General features: G+C 41.5%; 1 protein-coding gene across 6 annotated transcripts in view; it reads right to left on the bottom strand.

Annotated features, from left to right (window-relative positions):
- ITGB2 (integrin subunit beta 2) overlaps positions 1–23046 on the bottom strand; it is a 57889-nt gene that overhangs the window by 22674 nt on the left and 12169 nt on the right. For 5 of the 6 annotated variants that reach the window (XM_042471235.1, XM_042471227.1, XM_042471245.1 and 2 more), the window contains exons 2-9: positions 17832–17892; positions 15556–15644; positions 10739–10919; positions 7101–7271; positions 5551–5792; positions 5214–5369; positions 4677–4772; positions 285–374 (exon numbers count right to left, since the gene is read on the bottom strand). In XM_042471235.1, coding sequence (XP_042327169.1) covers positions 285–374; positions 4677–4772; positions 5214–5369; positions 5551–5792; positions 7101–7271; positions 10739–10919; positions 15556–15644; positions 17832–17889 — 1083 coding nt within the window. In that variant the 5' untranslated portion in view covers positions 17890–17892. Of the gene's footprint in view, positions 1–284; positions 375–4676; positions 4773–5213; positions 5370–5550; positions 5793–7100; positions 7272–10738; positions 10920–15555; positions 15645–17831; positions 17893–18943; positions 19373–23046 lie in introns of those variants that run through there. The other variant, XM_042471253.1, reaches the window with a different exon arrangement.

Here is a 23046-nt window from a genome sequence, read left to right as displayed (position 1 = left end):
TGGCTGTTTGAATTCTTCTTTGGTAATTTCCCCCTAATTTTATTTCTTTTGCATGTCCCCTTTAGCTCAGTTGAAAGTTCTTAGGACATTGATCCTGATTTCTCTGGACACCTCCCATTTTCCCTCCTCATTAGAATGGTTGGAAATTGTGCCTTCAATATCTTAGATTTAAGAAAATCCATAGTTTGGGCTCTGAATACTAAAGAGAATTTCAGCATTTGGAGGGTCATATGATTCTGACCTGAGTCCTAAAGGATGGAAACAACATTATTAATAATACTTACATTATATGCATCCCGGATGAGTTGGATGATGTTATCAGAATTGGTCCTCAGTTCTCCTACAGCAGACTTGGGGATCATCTTACTGAGTTTCTACCAATAAAGAACAAACATACTGAAAGTATTGTCAGACACTGTAGGATAGGTAAGATTATAGTGCAAGAGCAAATGTCAGCTATTATGGTGATCTCCTCTCTGCCTATCAACTAACACAGTGGTTCCCAACCTTTCTAATGCCAGGACCCTGTAATTCCTCATGTTGTGGTGACCCCCAACCATAAAATTTTCGTTGCTACTGCATATCTGTAATTTTGCTACTGTTATGAATCAATGTAAATATTAGTTATTATTATTTATTTACAGTATTTATATAATACAGTATTAATATCTGGTTAATTAATTAATTATAATTATTATCAACCAATATTATTAATAATTACTAATTAATTATTGTTAGTGGCTAATTATTAATAATTATTAATAATTAATATTAATACTATTAATTCCATCCTCTGCTGCCGCCACCCTGCTCTTTCTTGGGAGAACGCCAAGCAGTGGAGGAGCCTTCAGCAGGGAGACCAGATGTCATAACCAGAACGGAGGGAAAGAAACCACAAAATGTAGGATATTCAAGAAAAAGGTAGATGACATTACAAAATAAAAGCGAAAAACAATAATATAAATCCACAAAATTTAAATGCACAAAAAACCTCCTATGCTATTGTGCTCCCACCCCCCTTATCCTCCTGGGAGCCCCCTCCTTAGAGGTGAGAGTCAGCTGGAAAAGCACATCTCACTCCAGAAGAGAAGTACACTTGAGCAGTTTGCACTCTATGTCTTTTCAATTTATAATAACAGCTACAAAACTGAGCCCATGGGACAAAAGCCACTTCAATGCCAGCCTCTGTTCAGTAGCCCTGCAGTGCTGGGCTCTGGTGTCTCCCCAGGAGGAGACCTGGGTTTGATTCCCTGCTCTGCTATGAAACCCTCTGGGTGACTTTGGGCAGGTTACACTCTCTCAGCCTCATCAGAAGGCAATGACAAACTTCTTCCAAAGAAATCTTGCCAAGAAACCCCCCCATGGCTAGGGTCACCTCAGGGTTGTCATATGTCCAGAAGAACTTGGAAGGGGATGGGCGTGTGTGTGTGTTGTTGTTGTTGTTATTATTATTATTATTATTATTATTAACCTTTATTTATAAAGCGCTGTAAATTTACACAGCGCTGTACATACAATCTTTTTAATTGGGCGGTTCCCTGCCCTCAGGCTTACAATCTAAAAAGACACGACACAAAAGGAGAAGGGAGGGGTGGGGGGAAGGGGCCTTTCTAGTAGGATAGTACATATAAAATACATAGCAATACAGGAAATGATTCAATAAAACAGGCAAGAAAAGAACATCAAATAGCAAGTGACAGTTATGCGATGCCTGGGAACGCTGCCCTGAACAGGATGGTCTTCAGCTCCGTTTTGAAGCTGGTTAAGGAAGTGATGGCTCTTGCTCGTGGGGGAAGAAGGTTCCAGGAGTGAGGGGCAGCGAGTGAAAAGGGGCGAATCCTAGATGGGGCAGAGGAAATCCTGGGCTGGGACAGCAGACCTTGACTACCAGAACGGAGGGCCTAGTGGGAAGGTGAGGAGAAAGAAGGTCTGATAAGTAAGGAGGGGCCAGTCCATGGAGGGCTTTGAATGTCAACAGCAGGAGCATATACTGAATGCGGAAAGGGAGAGGGAGCCAGTGAAGGGATGCCAACACAGGAGAGATGAGATCAGAGCAGTGGGCGGATGTGATAATGCGTGCAGCAGATTGCTGGACAGAGATTAAAGGACGGAGGTGAGAAAGAGGAAGCCCAGCCAGGAGGACGTTACAATAATCCAGTCATGAGATCACTAGGGCATGGACCAGGATCTTGGCAGTAGAGGCGGAGAGATATGGTCGGATTTTGGCAATATTGTACAAAAAGAATCTACAAGCCTTGGCTTGGTCTGGATCTGAGGGATACATGACAGAGAAGAATCAAAGATAAAACCAAGACTGCAGGCTTGCTGGACTGGTTGAATAGAAATGTTGTCCACAGAGACAGAAAAGGAGTGTTGAAGGGTGGGCTTAGGAGGAAAGACAAGAAGCTCCGTCTTGGACATGTTGAGCTTCAGATGCCGATGGCGCATCCACTGCGAGACAGCTGTGAGGCAAGACAAAACTTGCTGTTCAAGCCTTGGAGAAAGGTCAAGGGTGGAAAGATATAACTGGGTGTCATCGGCGTACAGATGGTAGGAAAAACCAAAAGAGCTAATGAGTTTTCCTAAGGACAGTGTGTAGAGAGAAAACAGAAGGGGACCCAGAACAGAGACCTGGGGAACTCCAACAGATAAGGGAACAGGAGAAGAAGTCTGACCTCCTGCAACTACTGCAAAAGATCTGCCAGACAGATAAGATCTAAACCAGTCAAGAACAGAGTCTGAGAACCCAAGGTCAGAAAGTATATCCACTAGAAGACAGTGATCAACGGTGTCAAAGGCTGCAGACAGATCAAGAAGGATGAGAACAGAGTAAAGACCATTAGCCTCGGCCTGTAAAAGGTCATTCGAGATCTTAGTGAGAGCTGTCTCTGTAGCATGCCTTGGGCGGAAACCAGACTGAAAGGGATCAAGAATGGAGTTGGCTTCAAGAAACTCAAGACAGCGAGAATAAACAACCCGTTCCAAAACTTTAGAAAGAAAGGGAAGAAGAGAAATCGGACGATAGCTAGACAAAGAGGAGGGGTCAAGAGAAGGTTTTTTCAGAATTGGGGAAATGAGAGCATGTTTAAAGTCCGAAGGGAAGGAGCCTGTGGAGAGAGAGAGTGATTGAAGATATGGAGAAATGAGGGGAGAAAAGAGGGAGCGATAGAGATTAGAAGACTAGTAGGAATTGGGTCAAGAGAACAAGTTGCAGGTTTGGAAGAGTTCAGAAGCGTAGTGAGTTCATCCAAGGAAGCAGGAGGAAACACAGAAAATTTGTTAGGCGAGGGCAATAGAAGATTATGAGCAGAAGAAGAATCAGGAGGGACTATCTCAGAGCGAATAGTGGTAATATTTGAGATGAAATAATTAGCAAAGTCATTAGGAGACAATGACGAAGAGACAGGAGGAGAGGGAGGTTTAAGCAAAGTGTTGAAGGTGGAGAACAAACGCTGTGGACGCCTCTCATTGGCGGAGATCAATGATTTGTAATAATTTTGTTTTGCCATAGAGAGGGCATGTGAGAAGGAAGAAGGAACAAATTTGAAATGGATAAAATCAGCCCACTGTTTGGACTTTCTCCAAAGACGTTCGGCCGCTCTATTGCAGGACCGGAGAAACTTAATGTTGGGGGTGAGCCAGGGCTGAGGCCTAGTCTTAGAGAAAGAAGTGCGTACAGAGACAGGGGCAAAATGGTCAAGAGTCGAGGAGAGAGTGGAGTTAAAGACATTGCTGAATAAGCAGAATCCCCAAGATTTAGGGAAGAGAGAGATGAATCCAGGGTCAGACCAAGATGGTTAGAGTCAACAGATTGAAGGTTATGAAAATGGCGTTGAACAGTATGATGAGGAGGAGGAGTATAAGTGTTAAACGCTGGCTCCCACTGCATGCCTCAATCCACGCATCAGGAGGCAGCTGCAGCAGTACCAGAACTCCACGGAGGACACTGTCACCAGCCCCAGAGCCCCCAGAGCAGGACAAGGAGGAAAGGGCAGAGGAAGAGCCCTCCCTCAGATGGTGCCCCTGAGCCAGGCCTGGCCCTCTTCTCTGCCACAGAGACAACAGTGGAGGGGACGCAGGCAGTGGTGATGCTCCATCCTTCCCTTCTCTTTCCCTGATCACCCCTCCTCCAAGCCCAGGCAAGGCACAGACAGGCTGTCTTCTGTCTCCCCAACGGGCCCCAGCAGCCTGGTGCCCTTCTTTCTCCCTCGCCTCTTCCTCCGCTTGCCTGCCTCAATGGCTCCTCCTCGCCCATGGCGCCCAGCCAGGACTCCGCCTCCCTGCGTTTCTCAATCATCTCCTTCCCTCCCTTTGCTTCACTTAGCATCCTCAAATGGAGGACGTTTTGCAGTTCTTCCCAGACTCCTCAGAGAGGTTAAAATGTAGGACTTGTCCTAGGAAAAGGAAGATGTTTGGTTACCCTGCCCTTGGGAGGCAAACAATTGCCTTTCCGCCTCTTCCTCCTGGCTGTTTCCTGCAGGCCCCCAGGAATCCTGGCGGGGGGGCAGGGGTAAGACTCTTGGGCGACCCCCATGAGAGGGTTGGGTGACCCCCAAAGGGGTCTCGACCCCCAGGTTGGGAACCACTGAACTAACAGCTCATAATAGGTTTAATACTTTTCAGCACAGACTTTGTTTAGTCACTTCTATGTCACCAGAAGTGTTGTTGTTACTTACTTTATATGTTTCAACCACTTCACTGGTAACAGCAAATATGGGCTGGATATTATTTTCTTTCAGTTTCTGTATCAACTGACCAACAGATGGATAGTCCTGTAGGAGAAAGAAAAAGTAGAAATGGATGGAAATTTTCAAAAATAACTTATGAAAGCAAACACTTACAGGCTCAGTCATTTCTCATCTTCATCTTTGCTTCTAAACAAGCTGTACAATAAGCAGAAGTGTGTAAATATCCACAGTTTGCCTTTCAACATTTGATCTTTTGATTCTAAAGGATGTCTCTGGCTAAGGAAGCACACATGAGATATATGTTATATCCACAGCACCCAAAAGTTAATCATCACCAGAGTGAGCTGTACGAAGCGCACTTGGGAGATGAGCCGATTCTGATTTCCTATAGAAATATTACAGCATGGACTATTCATACAAAGCAATTGTAAGGATAGTATAGTACAACCTTAGTTAAAGCTCATTAAACTCAATATTTCTAGCTGGTAGCTACCCTATGAGAGGTAGCAATAGTTCAACACTTACAAATTCATTGCTCTTTTTATACATATTTTCTTCCAGGTGGCATTTTCCATCATAAGGTGTTAAGATGGCTCCAAGTTTACCATCCCCAGCAAAATGGAAACCAGCATCTGTAGCATATACTAATAGTCGAGTAGAATTCTTCCAGCCAATCTTATTCTGGATTTGAAATTGAAAACAAAGAAAGAAACAGTAAAAATAGTCATAAAATCTAAGCAGGAAAGGACACAAAAGATTAATATGTTTGAAACTTTGTCCTACAAGAGAGAGAACCTACATAATGCTATAGGTTGCCTTTGTGGTGTGTGTGGGATCATAGGATAGTTACCACAAAGCTTACCCCACAGACAGCAGCTTGCATCATAGCATCAAGTCCTCCCTCTGGTACATCAAGATTCCCTGATATATTCTGTTTTCCTACTTCTTCTTGAAACCGTTGTATGTTGTCTGTGAGGCTGAGCACATGTCTGAAAGCAAATGGTGGCTGGCACTTGGGATCCTTATTTGGACAGGGATTTCGCAGCTTTTCTGGGTGTGTGTTAACAAAAGGCAGCACTGTCTTATCCACAAAGGCACCAAATCCTAAAGTGGCACAGAAGAAATTATATTTTTAAACATATCCAAAATCTGTTTTATGGCTGTGAATAAAAGCAGAGATAAGTGGCATATATCACTGCAAGGATTTTTGCTGCAGCAGTTGAAAGTAAACTGTTATAAAAGGGGGACTATGAACAGAAGGATCTAGCATTATAAACAACAAAGGCACAAGTCTCATCTGCTCTTGGAATCTCAGCAGGGTAAGCTCTGGTTAGTACTTGGATGGGAGACTGCCATCAAATAGCAGGTGCTGCTGGCTATATTTTGGGGGAAGGAACTGGCAAAATCACTGTTGAGTATTCCTTGCCTAAAAAAAACCCTATGAAATTCATGGGGTCACTGTAAGTCAAGAGGTGACTTGAAGGCACAATACATACATCCCTTGGAAAATGAACATAGCACTGAATAGATATGTATTACATTTGTATCCCAATTTTCCACCAAAAGATATACCTCAAGAAAGAGTTGCTTCTATTTCCTTGTATGTATTGTGAAGCAATATAATCTTTCCTCTTCCTTTAGAATGACAATAATTTCTGAGTTTCTTATTTTTTCCCTTCCAAAGAACTTTACTTAGAGTCACATCAGTTGTTGTAAGAGGAGCCCTGCTGGATTGGACCAAGGGCCTATCTAGTTCAGCATTGTGTTTACCATTGTGTGACAAACTGGGATCTAGTTACTTGGTGTTCTTGAGAAGCCTACAAACAGAACATTAAGGTAACAGCCTTTTTTATTGCTATGCTCCAGCTAGTAGTACCTTTTGCCTACCTGAATAATAGCTTTTGGCTATGTAACTAGTAGCTTTTGGTGGCCTTATTTTATTAATTTGTCCAATTCCCCTTTAAAGTTGTCCAAGTTGGTGGCCATAGTTATCTAATGTATATCCTGTTCCTTTTCCAAAATGGGACCCAAGGCAGCAGAGAGAAGCAGAAAGAGTTAAACTCTGCTGAACCACCCCCTGTGGTCTTTATGCTATTTTGATTCTTTTGCACTATGCTATTATTTAAATTTCAAAACTGTGAAGTTATCTGAATTCACTATTAAAGCAAAATCTATTTTGGCCCTTTGTCTTCATCCCATGCTGGATAGTGGCAGCAGAAGATTCACCAGCCTGATTGATATTACCCTTGTTGTAAGAAGATTGAGAATTTAGCTGAGACTGCATTTGAAACTAAATATACAAGAAATATATCTATTCTATGTAATTTATCTTGGTTGAGTTACAAGAATTCTAGAGGCCAATTTTTTACACTACGGAAAACTGGCATATTAGTTGATGAGCAATGTACCTACCGATACGAGCATATTTGGTCATGCTTCTGAGAGCCTGGAGCAGATCCCCTCCTAGCTTCTTCACAATTGCCAGGTCATCTTCCATAGAGTAAGAGAGGTCCATCAAGTAGTAGAGATCTATTTCATAATCCTCACCACGGCGGAATGTCAAGTTAAAAACAGCAGGTTGACCTGTCAGGAAAAATGAAGCATACAAGAATTTATCCTAGTCCTACTCATCAAACAAAGCTTGAGAACCTCCTCTCAAGATAGCACACAACTGCCTTCTTCTGTGTGGCAATTGCAAGGCCCCTGCTACTTCTGATACTGACTCTCAGCTTAGTAAGTGATGGGGAAGGACAAAGTGGCTGTGGGAGTGGGAAAGTGTGAGAATAAAGCAGTGCACACATCAAACAGGGACAGGGATCCAGAAGGGGGAAAACAGTAGGGAGAAAAGCAGAGCAGAATGGGGAGAGAGGAGACTGACTGTGTTGGTGGAGGGTGGAGAGAAGAAAGACTATAAAGAAGCACAGAATGAAAGAAAGGGTTGCCTAGAGAAATAGAAGTTGAATTGGGCCCTTTGGACTTTGCATACTTTTACATGAGACATTAAGTGTTGTTATGTGCCTTCAAGTAGACTTTGACTTATGGCAGCCCTAACATAGAATTTTCTCAGCAAGATTTATTGACAGGAGGTTTGTCATTGCTTTCTTCCCAGCAAAATACAACATCTGGCATTCTCTGATAGTCTTGCTACCAAGTACTCACTAGTCCTGATCCTGCTTAGCAGGATCAAATAGGATCTGCTGCCTTCAGAGTATTTAGGTGTCTTGTCTATTAGTCCATAAAAATACCAATCTTACGTTTTCAGGATTGTGTCCCCAAAACTTTGAAATGAATTTCAAATCCTTATGGTTTTTAATGATTTGTATTTATTTTATGCATTGATTACCTATGTTTAAATGGCCCAAAGGCATAGTATTTTAAGGCACCGTACAGATTAAAGGGGGAGAGCCACTGTGGCATTGTGGCTTGAGCACTAGACTAGGACACTGGGAGAGCATTGTTTGAATCCCACCTTGGCCATGGAAACCCACTGGGTGACCTTGGGCAAGTCACACTCTCTCAGCCTCAGAGGATGGCAATGGCAAGCCCCCTCTGAATAAATCTTGTCAAGAAAACCTCATGATAGGTTCACCTTAGGGTCGCCATAAGTCAAAAACAACACACACAAAGATTAAAGCACAATAAATTCAACAATCATTTAAAAAAAAACACAGATAAAAAAAATCAAACAAATACATATCAGAAGCATAATTCCATAAAATACACAATAGATTACAACACTGAAGTAGAAGACAGGAAGAGGAATTAAATCCAAATCAAATTTAGGACTAATAGGTAGATCTTTAAAAGCCTGGGATCCCCCAAGCCACCATCAAAACATAGATCACCTCTTTTGTTGGTATTCCATATAAAAATAATGAACATCAATAAAGATATATAACTTGGGTCAATTATTTTCTGCTATGGCAGCATTGCCAAGCACCAGTTCCATGATACAAAGTGCAGTGGATTGCTATGAAAACTTTCATTTGATGATGATGGGGTGGGGAGCAGGTTGAGGAAGTGTGTGTAAAAACCTTTTCATTTTGTGTTTAATAGTTTCAACTCGTTCTCATGACAGCAATTTTGTGACTGAATATCCACAGCAGCCATTTTTGAACTGGCCACATTCTTGTGGCAATCATTTTAAGGGATATTCAACACACTTTTTGAAATATGTTCAGGGTCATTAAAGTTTGGAACTCAACAACCTTCTTACATCTTGATCCACATTTTGAAGTCCTAGTGATTCAGGTATGATTTCTTCTGGTTGCTATGTACCTTCAAAGTCAGTCTGACTCATGGCAACCCATGGTGTTTTCTTGGCAAGATTTATTCAGAGAAGTTGTGCCATTGCTTTTCTCTAAGGCTGTGAGAATCTGACTTGTCCGGTATTACTAGGTGCAGATTTGAACCATGGTGTCTTGGAGTGCTAATGCAACAGTCAAACCACTATACCACTTTGATTGCCTTTAAATATGAATAAAATCTTCAAATTCAGCATGAGAAAAATAGTACTGTTTATTGTAGGAATTACACTACATTTCAACACATTTCAAGTGGGATCTGTACTTTTTATATAAATATACAACCATCAGATATCACTGGATCATATGTTTTTTTATAGAGTGGAATATAACCAATTACTTTGCCCTACTATGTCTAAATGCAGTAGATTCTATCTGATCTTGGAAGCTAAGCAGGGTCAGTCCTGGTTAGTACCTGGATGGGAGAATGCTAATCAATTACTTTTAATAATTAAATAATACCAGTTGCTGTAGGCTACATTTCAGAAGAAGAGCCTGGCAAAATCACATGAGTATTGCTTGCTTAAGAAAACCCTATGAAATTTGTGGGGTTGCCATTAGTCAACAGGCGACTTGGAGACACACACATTATGAGAAGGGCAGTCTGCTGCCGCCTCCATTTCCGCCACCGGGAAGCCTCAGCCTCCAAACGGGGAGGGTTCCCGGCGGCGGAAAAAGAAGCCGCAAAAAGTGGCTTCTTTTTGCGTCGTGGTTGCGATACACGAGTGCACAAATGGTGCACTCGTGATGTCGCAAGCGCAGGGGGACATGTGGATGCTAAGCATCCGGCATATCAAAATGGCGCCGCCCATGTGTATAGGGCGCTGCCATTTTGTACGTACTAGGTACGTACTAGGGTTAGGGTGTCCGGAAAGGACGCCTTTTCCTAACCCTAGTATGTACCTAGTACGTACTTTTTGCGCATCTGGAACATGCCATAATTACAAATTGTATTTCATATTTTTATCTGTTGTAGCAAACTGCATTTTTAAAACAGACATGTTTTTATTCTTGTTAGTTTTTCTTAATGTGTCTGTAACCTTATAATAAATGAACTCTACTAAACAACAATAAGCAAAAGAGGAAGAAGTTCTTACTGTAAGGAAACTACTAGTTTACTTTCATAAGTAGGCCTGCCAAGGCAGCTACCTTCTCCCCACTATCATAAGCAGCAGTGATGAACAGATCCTCTGAGGCTTTCTTTTTCTTGGATTAATTTGAAGAAGATTTACCCTTTCCTTTCTCAAACTGCCAAGCCATTTCCCCTTTGCTTTCCTGGTAAATCGGTGGAGTCCAGGAATAGCAGAAGTGGCAGCAAACAGGAAAGGAGTCAGAGGTATCTGGGTTGACCAGCAGCATGATGGATTACAGTGTACTACAGGAAGTGATGATCTTTAAAAATGTATCCCATCCCTTTTTTTTTTTTTTTACTTTTTATTTACATTTTTTACATTCAAAATACACCCTTGAATGGCATGCAGGAAAAAATTGTAACATGTCCCCTATCCCTAACCATCCAGATCAGGCTGTTTTAGGCCAGGACAAGTCTTTTTAAACTAAAAGTCAACTGTAAAACTGTCCAAAACTGGGAGATGAGACAGCTCGAGGGCATAAAAATATCCTTAGTGGCCACATGTGGCCACAGCCTCACTTTCTTCACCCCATGTATGCTTCATCTTGCCATAACATTCCTCTCATCTAGTTTCAACCTTTGTACATAATGATTATTAAAAATTGATACTGTACCTTTTCTTAATCTCACACTGTGCACCCCAGGAGAAAGTTGATTATTCTTGCTGGATGTATCAGACGTCTCGGGAATTGCAACACTTGTGGGGAAAATGACGTCCCCTTCGCATCCTTTCAGTAGGAGCTGTTGCTCAGTGTCACAGCGAATAGAATCTGGCTCTCCAACTTTTGTGAAATTCTGTATATCATATGAAACATAAAACAAAATAAGCCATGCTGGTCCAGAAGAACAATTCTGAAATTTATGGTTGAACAATAATGGGGGCCAACAAAATATCCACAAACTTGTGAAGAACTGCATGAGATCTTTGGGCAAGCTTGCCCCCTTCCCATACACTTTAGGCTGGATTAGGGGATAGTGGAAGGGGAGAATGGTTTATTTCTCCCTCTTTCCTTTTGTAATAGGACACCTAATTTTTGAAAAATATCCCCCCCCCCATTTGCCCTGAATTTCATGTTTCCAACATGTCTCCTCCTCCTCTCTCCCTTGTTCCCGGTTCCTCCCTTCCTCTTCTGCTCCTCACTAGCTTGCACAACATCCTTGAAGAAGAAACGGGGCAGCCACTCATGTGACCCTTCCTCTTCTCCTTCCCACTCCTGAGACGGACTCACGTCATATCCAGTAATGAGTAAAAACTTCCATTGAAAAGCAATACATTACAGGCAAAGAAGTAGCATAATTTCAGCTTGCTTCTGTAAAAGGTAACTAGCTGCTACCTAGGAACTGTTTGAAAAAAATAGTTACTTCCTATGAGATGGATGAATTTTAATATTAATATCCCCACTATAGATTTATAGAAATGGTTGCACTATGGATATAGAAATGAGCTTTCTGGAGGTTGTGTGTAAGGTTGTGTGTAAGAGAGAAAATGCTGAACAGGATTTGCAGTAAAATGTTGAGAGAACAAGTTGACCTTTGCAAGCATCAAGGCATCTAGCTTGCTTTGAAAGCCAAAACAATTAAGAACAGCATCCTTGGATGAAGGAAATAACACGTAAGTAATAAGAGTGATGGAATATTCCAAAGGAGTCAAAAATGTATTTTAAAATATTCAGAATCCTGTGTCCTGATTGTAAGAAAGTTTTGTACGTTTGCACTTTGAACCAGCCAATAGAATATATTGTTAGGGACCTCTTGTTTGAATTCCTATATGAACAGCCATTTTCTTTGGTTCTGGGCCTCAGGTTTTTTTGGAACTTGATTTCCACTGAGGACTTTGCCGGCAATAAACAATTTGGATTCTCAGCCTTCAGGGCCTGTTGTATCTCTGCTCTGTCAAGCCAGTGGACTTAGTGAGAGAAGTCCAGGCTTTTAAGAATCCTACAACACATAGATAATTCTGCATTAAAGGAATCTGATATACTACAAAATACAATTCTAAGCCCAGAAAATATTGCTACATGTGTTGAAATCGTTAGTTCAGGGAATTGCTTTAAGTCAGCACTAGCACTTTACATTTCTATACTGCTTCGTAGTGAACTAAGCACTCTCTAAGCAGTTGACAATGTGTTAGCCAATTGCCCCCAACAAACTGTGTACTCATTTTACCGACCTATGAAAGGATGGAAGGCTGAGTCAACCTGGAGCCCTCTGGGATCAAACTCACAACATTGGACCTCATCGCACAGGGCTCACGGAATGGGCCCAGTGCAAAACGAAAGGGGGCGGGAAGGGAATGGGACGGGGAAAGGACACATTTTTCCACACGCCAGAATGCCTCTGCTGCCACCAGAAGTCCCTGTTCCGTTCCACATAGGGCAATGTTTCAGGAACAATTCCTGCAAATTGCCCTCTGTGGGACAGATGGGGAACAGAATGGGGACTTCTGGTGGCGTTGGCGGCATTCCAGTGTGTGGTAAAATGCGTCCTTTCCCCATTCCGTTCCATTCCTGCCCCTTTTTGTTCCCCGTGGGGTCCGTTCTGTGAGCCCATGCGATACATTCCCCTGTGACTGCAATACTGCAGGGATCTTTAGTCAGGGGTGGAGAAAGGGTGGCTCATAGGTTGCACAAAAACCTTGGGTCCTCATTTAGTGGCCCCTGATCTCCTGAACCAATTTTTGCTAAAAACTGTGGAAAGCTATCCAAACTGCCACTAACTATTATCTGATTGTATCCTCTTGGCCCTCACTACTCTCCACTCCTCTCAAAACACTACCAAAAGTGATGGGATGCCACATCTGATAGCACCGAGAGCAACAGTGGGGCCAGCCGGAGGGTGCTGCAAGGAAGAAAATGGGCCCTGCCTCCTCCAGAGTTCCCCACCCCTCTTCTAAGGAAACAGTCACAGCCCTCAAACGTGGACTCCTCCAGAAAGGGTAATTGTTGCTGGTGACTGCTATACTTATAGCAGTAGTCCTTCACAAAAAACAAACATCCACTAACCTGAGGATTACCAGAGGACAACCAACAGCCACATATTATCCCCACCCTTGCAAAAAGCAAGCAAGCAAGCAAACAAACAAACAAAGGAATTGTAGAGTTCAATATTTGTATTTCGTATTGGGTTCCTTAGTCATTTCTTCTCCTTGCTGGAGGGGAGGAGGGAACACAAATGTTTCCTTACAGCAGTGTTTCTCTAGCTACTTGATGTATGGGACCGGCACCATATTTATACCCATTGGGTATAACTGCTTCTTTCTTGCCTAGAAACTTCCCAGGCACCAGCAGTCAATAGCTTAGTGACCAGAACTAGTCTAGCAACCAGGGTTTAATCTGCACCATAGCAATAATGCAGTTTAACACCACTTTAAAGGCCATCACTTTGTCGAATCTGGGGAGATGTAGTTTGTTGTGGCACTAGAGCTCTGTGACAGAGAAGTCTAAATATCCCACAAAACTACAAATCCCAAAATTCCATAGCTTTGAGCCATGGCAGTGAAAGCAATGTCAAACTGCACTATTACTGCAGTGCTGATTACATCCACCACTTTCAACACAACACTACCTTACAGATTTTAAGAACACTGTTGCTTTAAAACAAAGGCATATCTGTAGGACTCTCATAATGTCAGTAGCAAACAAAGGCACTGAAGAGATCTGATGATGTCTGGCATCATGAAATCTAAATGGCCAAATTACCTCCAGTGTTACACACACACTGTCACACACACTCCAATGTCATCCCATCCCCTGCCAGTTTCTACAGGGACTGAAGTGTCTCTAGGGAGTTTATCACACAGGGACAATTGGAAGTGTTTATTCCATCAAAATCAAGCATTCACGATTAAGATTTTCACATGACGTCATGAATAAAGTACCATTTTCCTGGGAATATTCCACGAAAATTGCACAATTGCGATAAAGTGTTTCAGACGACGTTGTAACCAAAAGAGATTAAAACACCATTAACCTGAGAATAACTAGGCAATAAATAGCAACAAATCATTCATTGGAAAAATCCTGTGAATGATTTATGCTGCTTATTGCCTGGTTATCCCTGTGAGACTTGGGATTGCTCTGACCAAAAATCCACAACAACTTAATGTAAAACCAAAAAGTTTATTGTAAAGAATAAGGTAGAAGCACCTTGGACCACGTCTTTGCTGAATCTGAAGGACTCCCAATAGAAACTGCAGTTTAAAACCCCAGACCACCTCCCTTTTCCTCCTGTTCCGCCCAAATAGCCAACCTCCCTTTTCCCCCTTCATCCCAGAGAAAGGGATTCTACATCAAAGCTGCTCTAGCGAAGTGCCATTTGGTTCCTAAGCTCCTCTGTCCTGAGAAATCTATGGATGCGGGAATAGAGGGTGTCTGTTAACCATCACTCCATCATAAAGCTGCCTGAATGGCACCAATTGCTTGCTGCTCTCAGCTGACAGTTCCTGATACGTGATCATCCGCCGCATATCCCATGGTGGCCGCCACTCCTTCCCAGGATGCCTTTCCAATTGAGTCCTACAGATACATACCTTTATTTAATACATACATATATTGCTAACACACCCTAAGATTTATATTTTTATATGAGAATATGTGTGTGTGTGTGTGTGTGTGTGTGTGTGTGTGTGTGTAGGTTCACTACTAGATAGGATAAGCACCTTTAAACAGTCTGCCACTCCTAAGATGCTGCCTTGAAACATTCCAACACATCATACCACAAGTAAAGGTTGTATGTACATATCATCAATGAGCATGTAACTAATTACTAACTTAAATGACTTAATCTAAACTCTTTAACTCATCATGACAGGACCCCGAATGAATAAATGAATGAAGGGGTTTTCTGACAATCCCCTTGATAATGACTGCTATGTGTGAATATTTTAATTGCAATTTAATAGTAATTGCGTGATTTTCACGGGATAAACCCCATTTAAACTTTCAGTTTTCCTTTGTATGATAAGCAACTAAGAGGTGGATGCAAAACAGCATCAAGAAGCATGAACCACTAATAAGTGATGTTCTTTGTTGTGAGAACCCTCACGTCTTTGTACTAGTCCTTGCAAATGTGGGATAAATTCTTCAGGCTGCCCTCCTAACACTAGAATAAATAGCATTCAGTTGCTTTCTTGGCCAAACCTACAGCAGTAATAGTAAGCTATCCTAATAACTCTTGCCATTTGAGACGGGATGGGAGTGGTAGGTCAAGTACTGTTCCTTCTTCACCAGTTTGAAAACAGTAGAACATTTTATGTACTACTTTTCAAACGGTAACAAGGACTCCTGCAGAAAAGGAACTGGAAGTTGGCAGTAGTTTCTACAGAAAGGAAAATGCTCACATCCACACACAAAAGCATAATCCACAATGAACAAAAAATATTTTAAAGAACACCAAGTTATGTTGTTAAATAGGAGACAGAACAAAAACCTACCCGCTTTTTGCACCAAGCACAGCCAGGGCCAGATGTGATGCACTCTTCACATGTTTTTACGTTGTATTTGGTGCATTCAAGAGAAATTGCTTGAGGAGAAGGAGAAGAAAGATTAGTATTAAGAAAGATAAATAATAGTATCAAAGTAGAGCAACAGAAACACCCTCTGTATCAGTTAAAAGAAAAAACTCCATGCAGGTCTGCAGGGGGGGAAATCCAGAGGATAAGGCCAGACTCTACCTTTATTGTGACCAGTGCCTGAGATCTCCAAAAGGAGAAAAAGCCTAATTTCAGGCCTGATTTTTTTGTAGACTAGTAATTGGTGTGTGTGTGTGTGTGTGTGTGTGTGTGTACAATAGGTGTACATGGGGTAGTGGTTTAACTATTGTACTACAACTTTGAAGACCAGGGTTCAAATCTTAACTCAGCCATGGAAACCCACTGGTAACCTTAGGTAAGTCACACTCTCAACCTCAGAAGAAGGCAGAGGTGAAGACAAACCCCCTCTGAACAAATCTTGCCAAGAAAACTCATTGAGAGGGTTTTTTAGGGTCACCATAAGTTGGTAATGTCTTAAATGCATGCAAAAACAATATACATATAAATATACATCTTAGAAAATATAAAGTCCCCCTTCCTTCTTCCCCTGATCTTAACCTGATGTTTATGAAAAAAATTCTGATGAAGAAATTTCAAGATTTTAAAAAGCCTGGCCATAATTTATACATATTTAGTTGGTCCTAATAAAAATATTCCTTGAATATTAATTTTGGAAGTCCAATATCAGATAAAGTCAAACTTTTCTGTAAAGTAATATGTGGTAAACTAAGTGAAAGATCTGTAAAAAAATATTTACAGTAAAATATTTAAATCAGTTATTACAACTGATCCATATTTACTGGATGAAAAAAATGCATCTCTGATCTCAAACTATGTTGTTGTTGTTATTATTATTAACACAAAGTCTGACTAATAGAAAATTTCTCATTTCCACTAACATATATTTTCTATTTACATTTCCCCTTTAATTTTCCTCCCTTTCATTTCAGCTATAACTCACATTCATACTACTTCCTACAACAAACTATACACTGAATCTTTACTTATTCATTTTGACCCCCCCCCAATTAATACTGTGATACATCCTTATCAGATAGTTCTTACATTACAATCCTCACATTTACATTTGATCTCATACTATTTTGTAATGTTATGGTGAAAGGGCTATTTTTTCTTACAGTTAGGTTGCAAACCTATCACAACTAATAAACTAGAAGTCTGACTTCAAAACAGAGACGGTCTACACTCAGATTCGTTAAGATCACTTATACCCGACATCATCTATTGCCAAGAACCATGGAGATACAATAATACACAATAAAAATACTAAAAAAAATACTAATTTATAAATACAAATTGTTCTGTAAGATTTTAACTTCTGAAGCTGAGAAATTACACAGTCTGGGCACTGTAATTAGGCATTCTTGTTCCCACGTTTGAAAACATTATCTTTCCCTCTCAAAAAAGGTAACGTGTTTAGGCTTTACGTGGAAATAAAATTATATGATAGTAACACATTATTAATGTGTTTTTTCCTAAATTCTTTCATTATTTTGAAACAAAAAGTGCCTCCAAATGGAATGGCTTCTTCCTAGTGGTAGGTGTTGTAAGACTGTGCTGATGAGTGCCTGGCCTGCACTTCAAGATTATCACATCACTTTTGCAGAGAATTGCTGGCCCTGGGAAAGGAGCCTATTCACCAGCATACCCTGGCTCCCGGTGCCAGGAAAGGGAATATTCACTCCTGGTGGGATATCCAACTGTTCTTCCACCATTCCTCTAACTAGCTGCCATAGTGATCTGCACTACAGAATGGCCACAATCTGACAGAATGTTAAAATATTCTTAAATCCTTTTATTTCAATGGGCTTAAGCAAACACCCTATGAAATTGTCATTATCTTACTTTCTTCTACAATACTGAGAGTATTATGTGCCTGCACTTTGTTGTCATGTGCCTTCAAGTCATTTCCAAATTATGGTGACCCTAAGACAAACCTGTCATGGGGTTTTCTTGGCAAGATTTGTTTAGAGGAGGCTTGTCATTGCCTTCCCCTAAGGCTGAGAGCATGTGACTTGTCCAAGGTCACCTAGTGAATTTCATGGCCAAGCAAGAATTGAACCCTGATCTCCAGAGTTGTAGTTCACCACTCAAACCATTACAGCACACTATGTGCCTTCATTATTTCGGCATAATTACAGAAATTTCCATCTCACCTGTTGTCAGGATCAGTAGCTCAGCTCCAAATAGCAAAAGCAAACATTTACGAATCATTTCCTGTGAAATGTAAATAATACAGAATGAAATATCTACATGAGGAGTTATAACATTAAGCATCTTAAAAAGCGCACGGGCAATTTGTGGAATTCACTTATAGATGCACAATTTAAAAAAAAATGGAAAGAAAGCTGAAAATGATGCAGCATGAGTATTGCTGAAATAGTTTAAAAAGTGAAGGGGAGAAAAAGACTTTCCAAGCCCTTCTTATAATAGCTGGGTGATCAAACTGCCATTGCCTGCTCATCTGCCTTCTATGCCCCATCAGGTGGCTTTCCACCATTTCTTGCCTTGCAGACCACACATGTTGTAAATAATAAGATTTATTCTCAAGTTATTGGGCATCCATTATGTCAGGGTGAGATACATTTGCAAAAACCCACATCACCTTCTCTTGCCCCCAAATGATGGAGAAATAGAAACTGTGCTCAGAGAACAGCCATGTTCAGACATCACAAGAAACTAGAACTCCAAAAAAGGTCTGATACATACTGATAGTCCGCACCTGCTGTCAAGAGGAGTGGATAAACAAACCACAAATCTTCGGCCTGAAAATGGGATCCCTGCAGGGTTTCCACATTAAAATAAGTAACAGACTGAAGACCCACCATTTGTTACCAGCTTCACTGAAAGCAAGAGTCATTGGGTAGTGTCCACCAGAATGCCACTTTCCCATGCAAAACAAGGTCCTTGCACATGACATATGGATTAGTATTGAGGATACTGACAACAACTTGAGGATGCAGACAGAATCCTTAGAGAGGTGAGAGCCACCACGTGCATCCTAGACCCATGCCCATCTTGGGTGCTGAAAGCAGCTGAAGGGAGACTGACTGGCTAGGTAAAAGGAGTAGTGAATGCCTCACCACAGCAAGACAGGTTCCCAGCTTGTCTAAAAGATGCTTTGGTGATCCCACCAGATTGGAGAACTATCGGCCAGTCTCAAATATCACCTTTTGGGGCAAGGTGTTGGAACGTGTGGTGGCTTCCGATCTCCAAGAGTTCTTGGAAGAAACAGATTATCTGGATTCATTTCAGATTGGCTTCAGACCTGGCTATGAGATGGAGACGGTTTTAGTTGCCTTGGTGGATGGCCTACATAGGAAAATGGACAAGGCGTCCCTGATGGCTCTGCTGGATCTCTCGGCAGGTTTCAGTACCATCAACCATGGTATTCTTCTCAGTCATCTCTCTGGGATGGGAATTGAAGGCACTGTCTTATGGGGGCTCCAGTCCTACTTGGAGGGGTGGACCCAGAAGGTTGTGTTGAGGGACACCTGTTGGATATCCTGGCTACTAGCCTGTGGTGTCTCTCAGGACTCAGTTCTGTCCCCCATGCTGTTCAATATTTACATGAAACCACTGGGAGAGGTCATCTTGAGTTTTGGGCGGGAGTGCCACCAATATGCTGATGTCCCCCCAGCTCTATCTCCTTTACATCTGATTCCAAGGAAGCTGTTTCTGTACTAAACCAGTGTCTGATGTTAGTAACAGACTGGATGAGGGTGAACAAATTGAGACTTAATCCATGCAAGACAGAGGTTGCCATGGTCTGTCAGAAAGCCGATCAGGAAACAGGGATTCAGCCTGTGTTGGATGGGATTACACTCCCCTTGAAATCTCAGGTTCGCAGCTTGGGTGTGCTCCTGGATTCAGCTCTGAGCATGGATACCCAGGTTTTGGATGTGGCCAGGAGTGCATTTGCACATTTAAATCTAGTGTACCAGCTGTGCCCATTCCTTGAGAAGTCAGATCTGGCTACGGTGGCACATACTTTAATTACATCCCATTTTAACTATTGTAATGCACTTTATATGGGATTGCCCTTGGGAACTGGAAACTAGAAACTTCAGCGGGTCCAAAATATTGTAGCCAGGTTGTTGACTGGGGCTGGCTACAAAGATCATGTGACACCCATGCTGAAAACAGATGCAATGGGTACCGGTCCATTTCCTGGCAGAATTCCAAGTGCTAGTTTTGACCGTCAAAGCCCTAAACGGCTTGGGTCCAGACTATCTGAAGGAACATATCTCCCTATACAAGCCAGGCCAAGCACTAACTTTGGTAGGGGAGGGCTTTCTCTCAGCCCCACCACCTTCTCAGGTGCAGTTGGTAAGAACGCTGGAAAAAGCCTTCTCTATGGCTACTCCTAGACTGTGGACCTCCATTTCATGGCAAGTTAGATCGGCCCCATCCCTGCTCTATGTTCGACAGCAGCTGAAGACATTTTTACTTAGGCAGGTGTTTGATGGATGAATTTTACTTGTGTTGTGCCATGTGCTGTAAATGCTTTTTATGTCCCCCCCCCTCCCCCGGTTTTAACTATGTCTTTTAACCTATGTTTTAATATTGATAATATTTAATTTTTAAAAAACTTTTGTAATCAATGTTTTTATGTCTGTCTTTTCAAATTATTGTAACCTGCCCTTGAATCCCATTGTCAGAGAAAGGTGGGATATAAATACTTGAAATAATAAATAAAATAAAATAAAATAAAATACAGTCGCCCTTCTTTTCCTGCGGACTTGAGAACTGTGTTCTTGATTATACACAGAGGGGCAACCTCCGTTATGCTCAATAGGGTGCGCCCTGTGGCACATACCCTGCATGCCTATGGGGCTTGAATAAGTGCGAGTCTCCATTTTCACAGGGCAGGGGGTCCGGAACGGATCCCTTGTGTAAATGGAGGGCTGACTGTAGTATTGGTATGCGTGCCTGCAGATATTGGTATACTTGCTTGTAGATATAAAGGAGTACATATCTCCTCATTAGTTAATATGTGGTCTGAGATGAAGGCTTTCACATTTGCCTTCTGAGATTCAATTTATTTTTTCTGAAGAATAATTTTGTGAAGTACATTTTAAGAAAAGAAATGTAGATGTGGTCTAGCCAAACCCACTACTTTGTAGGAGGTCAACTGGGTGACTAGTGAGCTTGCGCTGATAATAAAGACAGAGACTATTAAAAGAAAGACCTCACCAACCAGACATGTGTTCTCTGTATTGAGAAAGATAACTCCTTGTTTAGCACGCATCACCATGATATGATACAAACCCTATTATATGTACTGAGTTAATTTTAAAATTTGCTGTCTGCTTCAAAGGCTGTGGCAAGAAAGAGCACTCAGTAATACAAAAGTTGATGTGGAAATTTTGGACATTTTAAGCATGACTGTCTTTGACTAAGGGGAAACTCAGGAAAGAAGCAAGGCAGGCAGTAGAGGAAAGGGTAATGGTTGCTTCTGAATTACCACTTGTTTTTTTTAACCTAGTATAAAGAGTATCAGTGGTTCATGGTTTTTCTTGAAGGGAGGTTTAGGGCATTGATTGTGTAGATTTTTGGCAGGCATTAAGAGCAATAGTTTCCCTTCTCTGTGATGAATTTGGCAGAAGTTAGCTAAATGTGGCAGCAGACTATTACAGCCTTGTGATCTGATTGTGAAAGCAACTAATGGGAAAAAATTAACCATAAAGATCAAGGCTCAAATGGTGTTAGTTGTAACATCCATCAAATGCACAGTTTGCTTAGGATGGCAGGATTTATTTGAGTGGGCTTGCTGCTTCCAGCCTATCAATCCAAATATTATATTTTTCAGTTTATGATGTTTTACTAATACATATTTAAGCATACTTATCAGTTTGAGGAAGTTATTATTTCTGGGAAATGAGGAACTGCAGTCCCAGTAGCAATCAAGAAGGTTATTTTTATAATTACTTTTCTGTTAATGAGGTTACAATTTGGATCAGAGAAACTGGGGGTGAGTGTAATCTGCAATTTTAATTATTTAATTTATAGCCTACACTTTTCCCAATATGGGTCCCAACAAGGCAGCTCACAAATTTGAGTTAAAACAAAACAAACAAACAAACAAACAAACACCTGTTAAAACTATGAAGTTTTTAAAAAACCCACAATTTAACAATCATATTATAATATTAATTTTAAGCCATTTATACAAGGTTAAAATATACTTCTAATAATAAATAAATAATAAAAATACAAATAAAATACTACACACCCCAAGTAAAAGATTTTTGCAGTGGACAGTTAAAACTCAAACACCTGGGAAAAGGGAAAGATTTTTGCATGCCAGTGGAAGGAGAACAGAAAGTGAGCCAATCTAGCTTCCTATTGGAGGCAATTCCACAGTCTGGTAGGAGCCACTGATCTTGTCTGCTTGTGCCAAAAGGCCCATTTCCCCCATTCTGGTGTTGTCTTGTTCAGATGACACACAGCCCAAACCCCAGATCTGGCAGCCCATACCACGTTGGCACAAGAATTGAGGCAAAACACACTTACAACCAAGTAAAAAAAAACCTTACCCATTGTTCTAGATCTTCTAGAAGATCCAGACCTCTCCACTTCTGTGCCACAATGGCCGCCAGCATGGGCATCTCACTGGGCAGCTGCCATGTTTTCTGCCACCACCACAGGGCACCTATTCTGGGGTCAGAACAAAGCATCCAGCCTGTGACTGTTGCTGGGCATCTCATTCTGACTTCAGAGGTAAGCGATCCATGGCAGCGGCAGATGTGGCAGCAGCATGCCCATGCAGATGGTTGCCACACTGCAGAAACTGAGGCCAAGGTAACAGAGGGAAAACAAGACTGATGCAGGGCAGGGCATTCCAGGATGGTTCTGGTGTATCCTGGCCAGCCCAGAAAAGGTCACTGAGAGCTTGTTCCCACTTAGGATTTGATACGAATTAAAATAAAACGTTTTTAATAAAATCGAATTAAAATAACACAGTTGTTATCCCGCTTTCAGAATCGCTTTATTCATCGTTCCCATCTGCTTGTTTAATTCGGATTTTTTACCTGCAAGCGTTCAGTAAGCGTTCTCACTTGGCATGAAATCGGTGTTTAAATAAAGCGATTCTTCTCCTCCATACCTTATTTGGAGTTGTCAATCAATACTACGTCAGAATGACGTAACGGTAACCCGCATTAATCGGAATCGATTTATCTGTGACATCGTTTCCATCTCTGTGACCGTTTCTGATTCGATTTATTTTTGGCGGTTTTTTTTTTAAATGGACCAATCAAGGCGCTTAAACGATCAAACGTCATAAGCGCTGTCTGCCTTATATACATTTTCCCTCCGAATTTAGTAGGAAACCCAAGCTCTTTCCAGAGGAACTATGGGATAGGTTTT

The sequence above is a fragment of the Sceloporus undulatus genome, chromosome 1 (genome assembly GCF_019175285.1).
Source record: "Sceloporus undulatus isolate JIND9_A2432 ecotype Alabama chromosome 1, SceUnd_v1.1, whole genome shotgun sequence".
NCBI lineage: Eukaryota > Metazoa > Chordata > Lepidosauria > Squamata > Phrynosomatidae > Sceloporus > Sceloporus undulatus.
The sequence above is the reverse complement of the archived record's forward strand: the minus strand, read 5'-3'. Positions and strand labels throughout refer to the sequence as shown.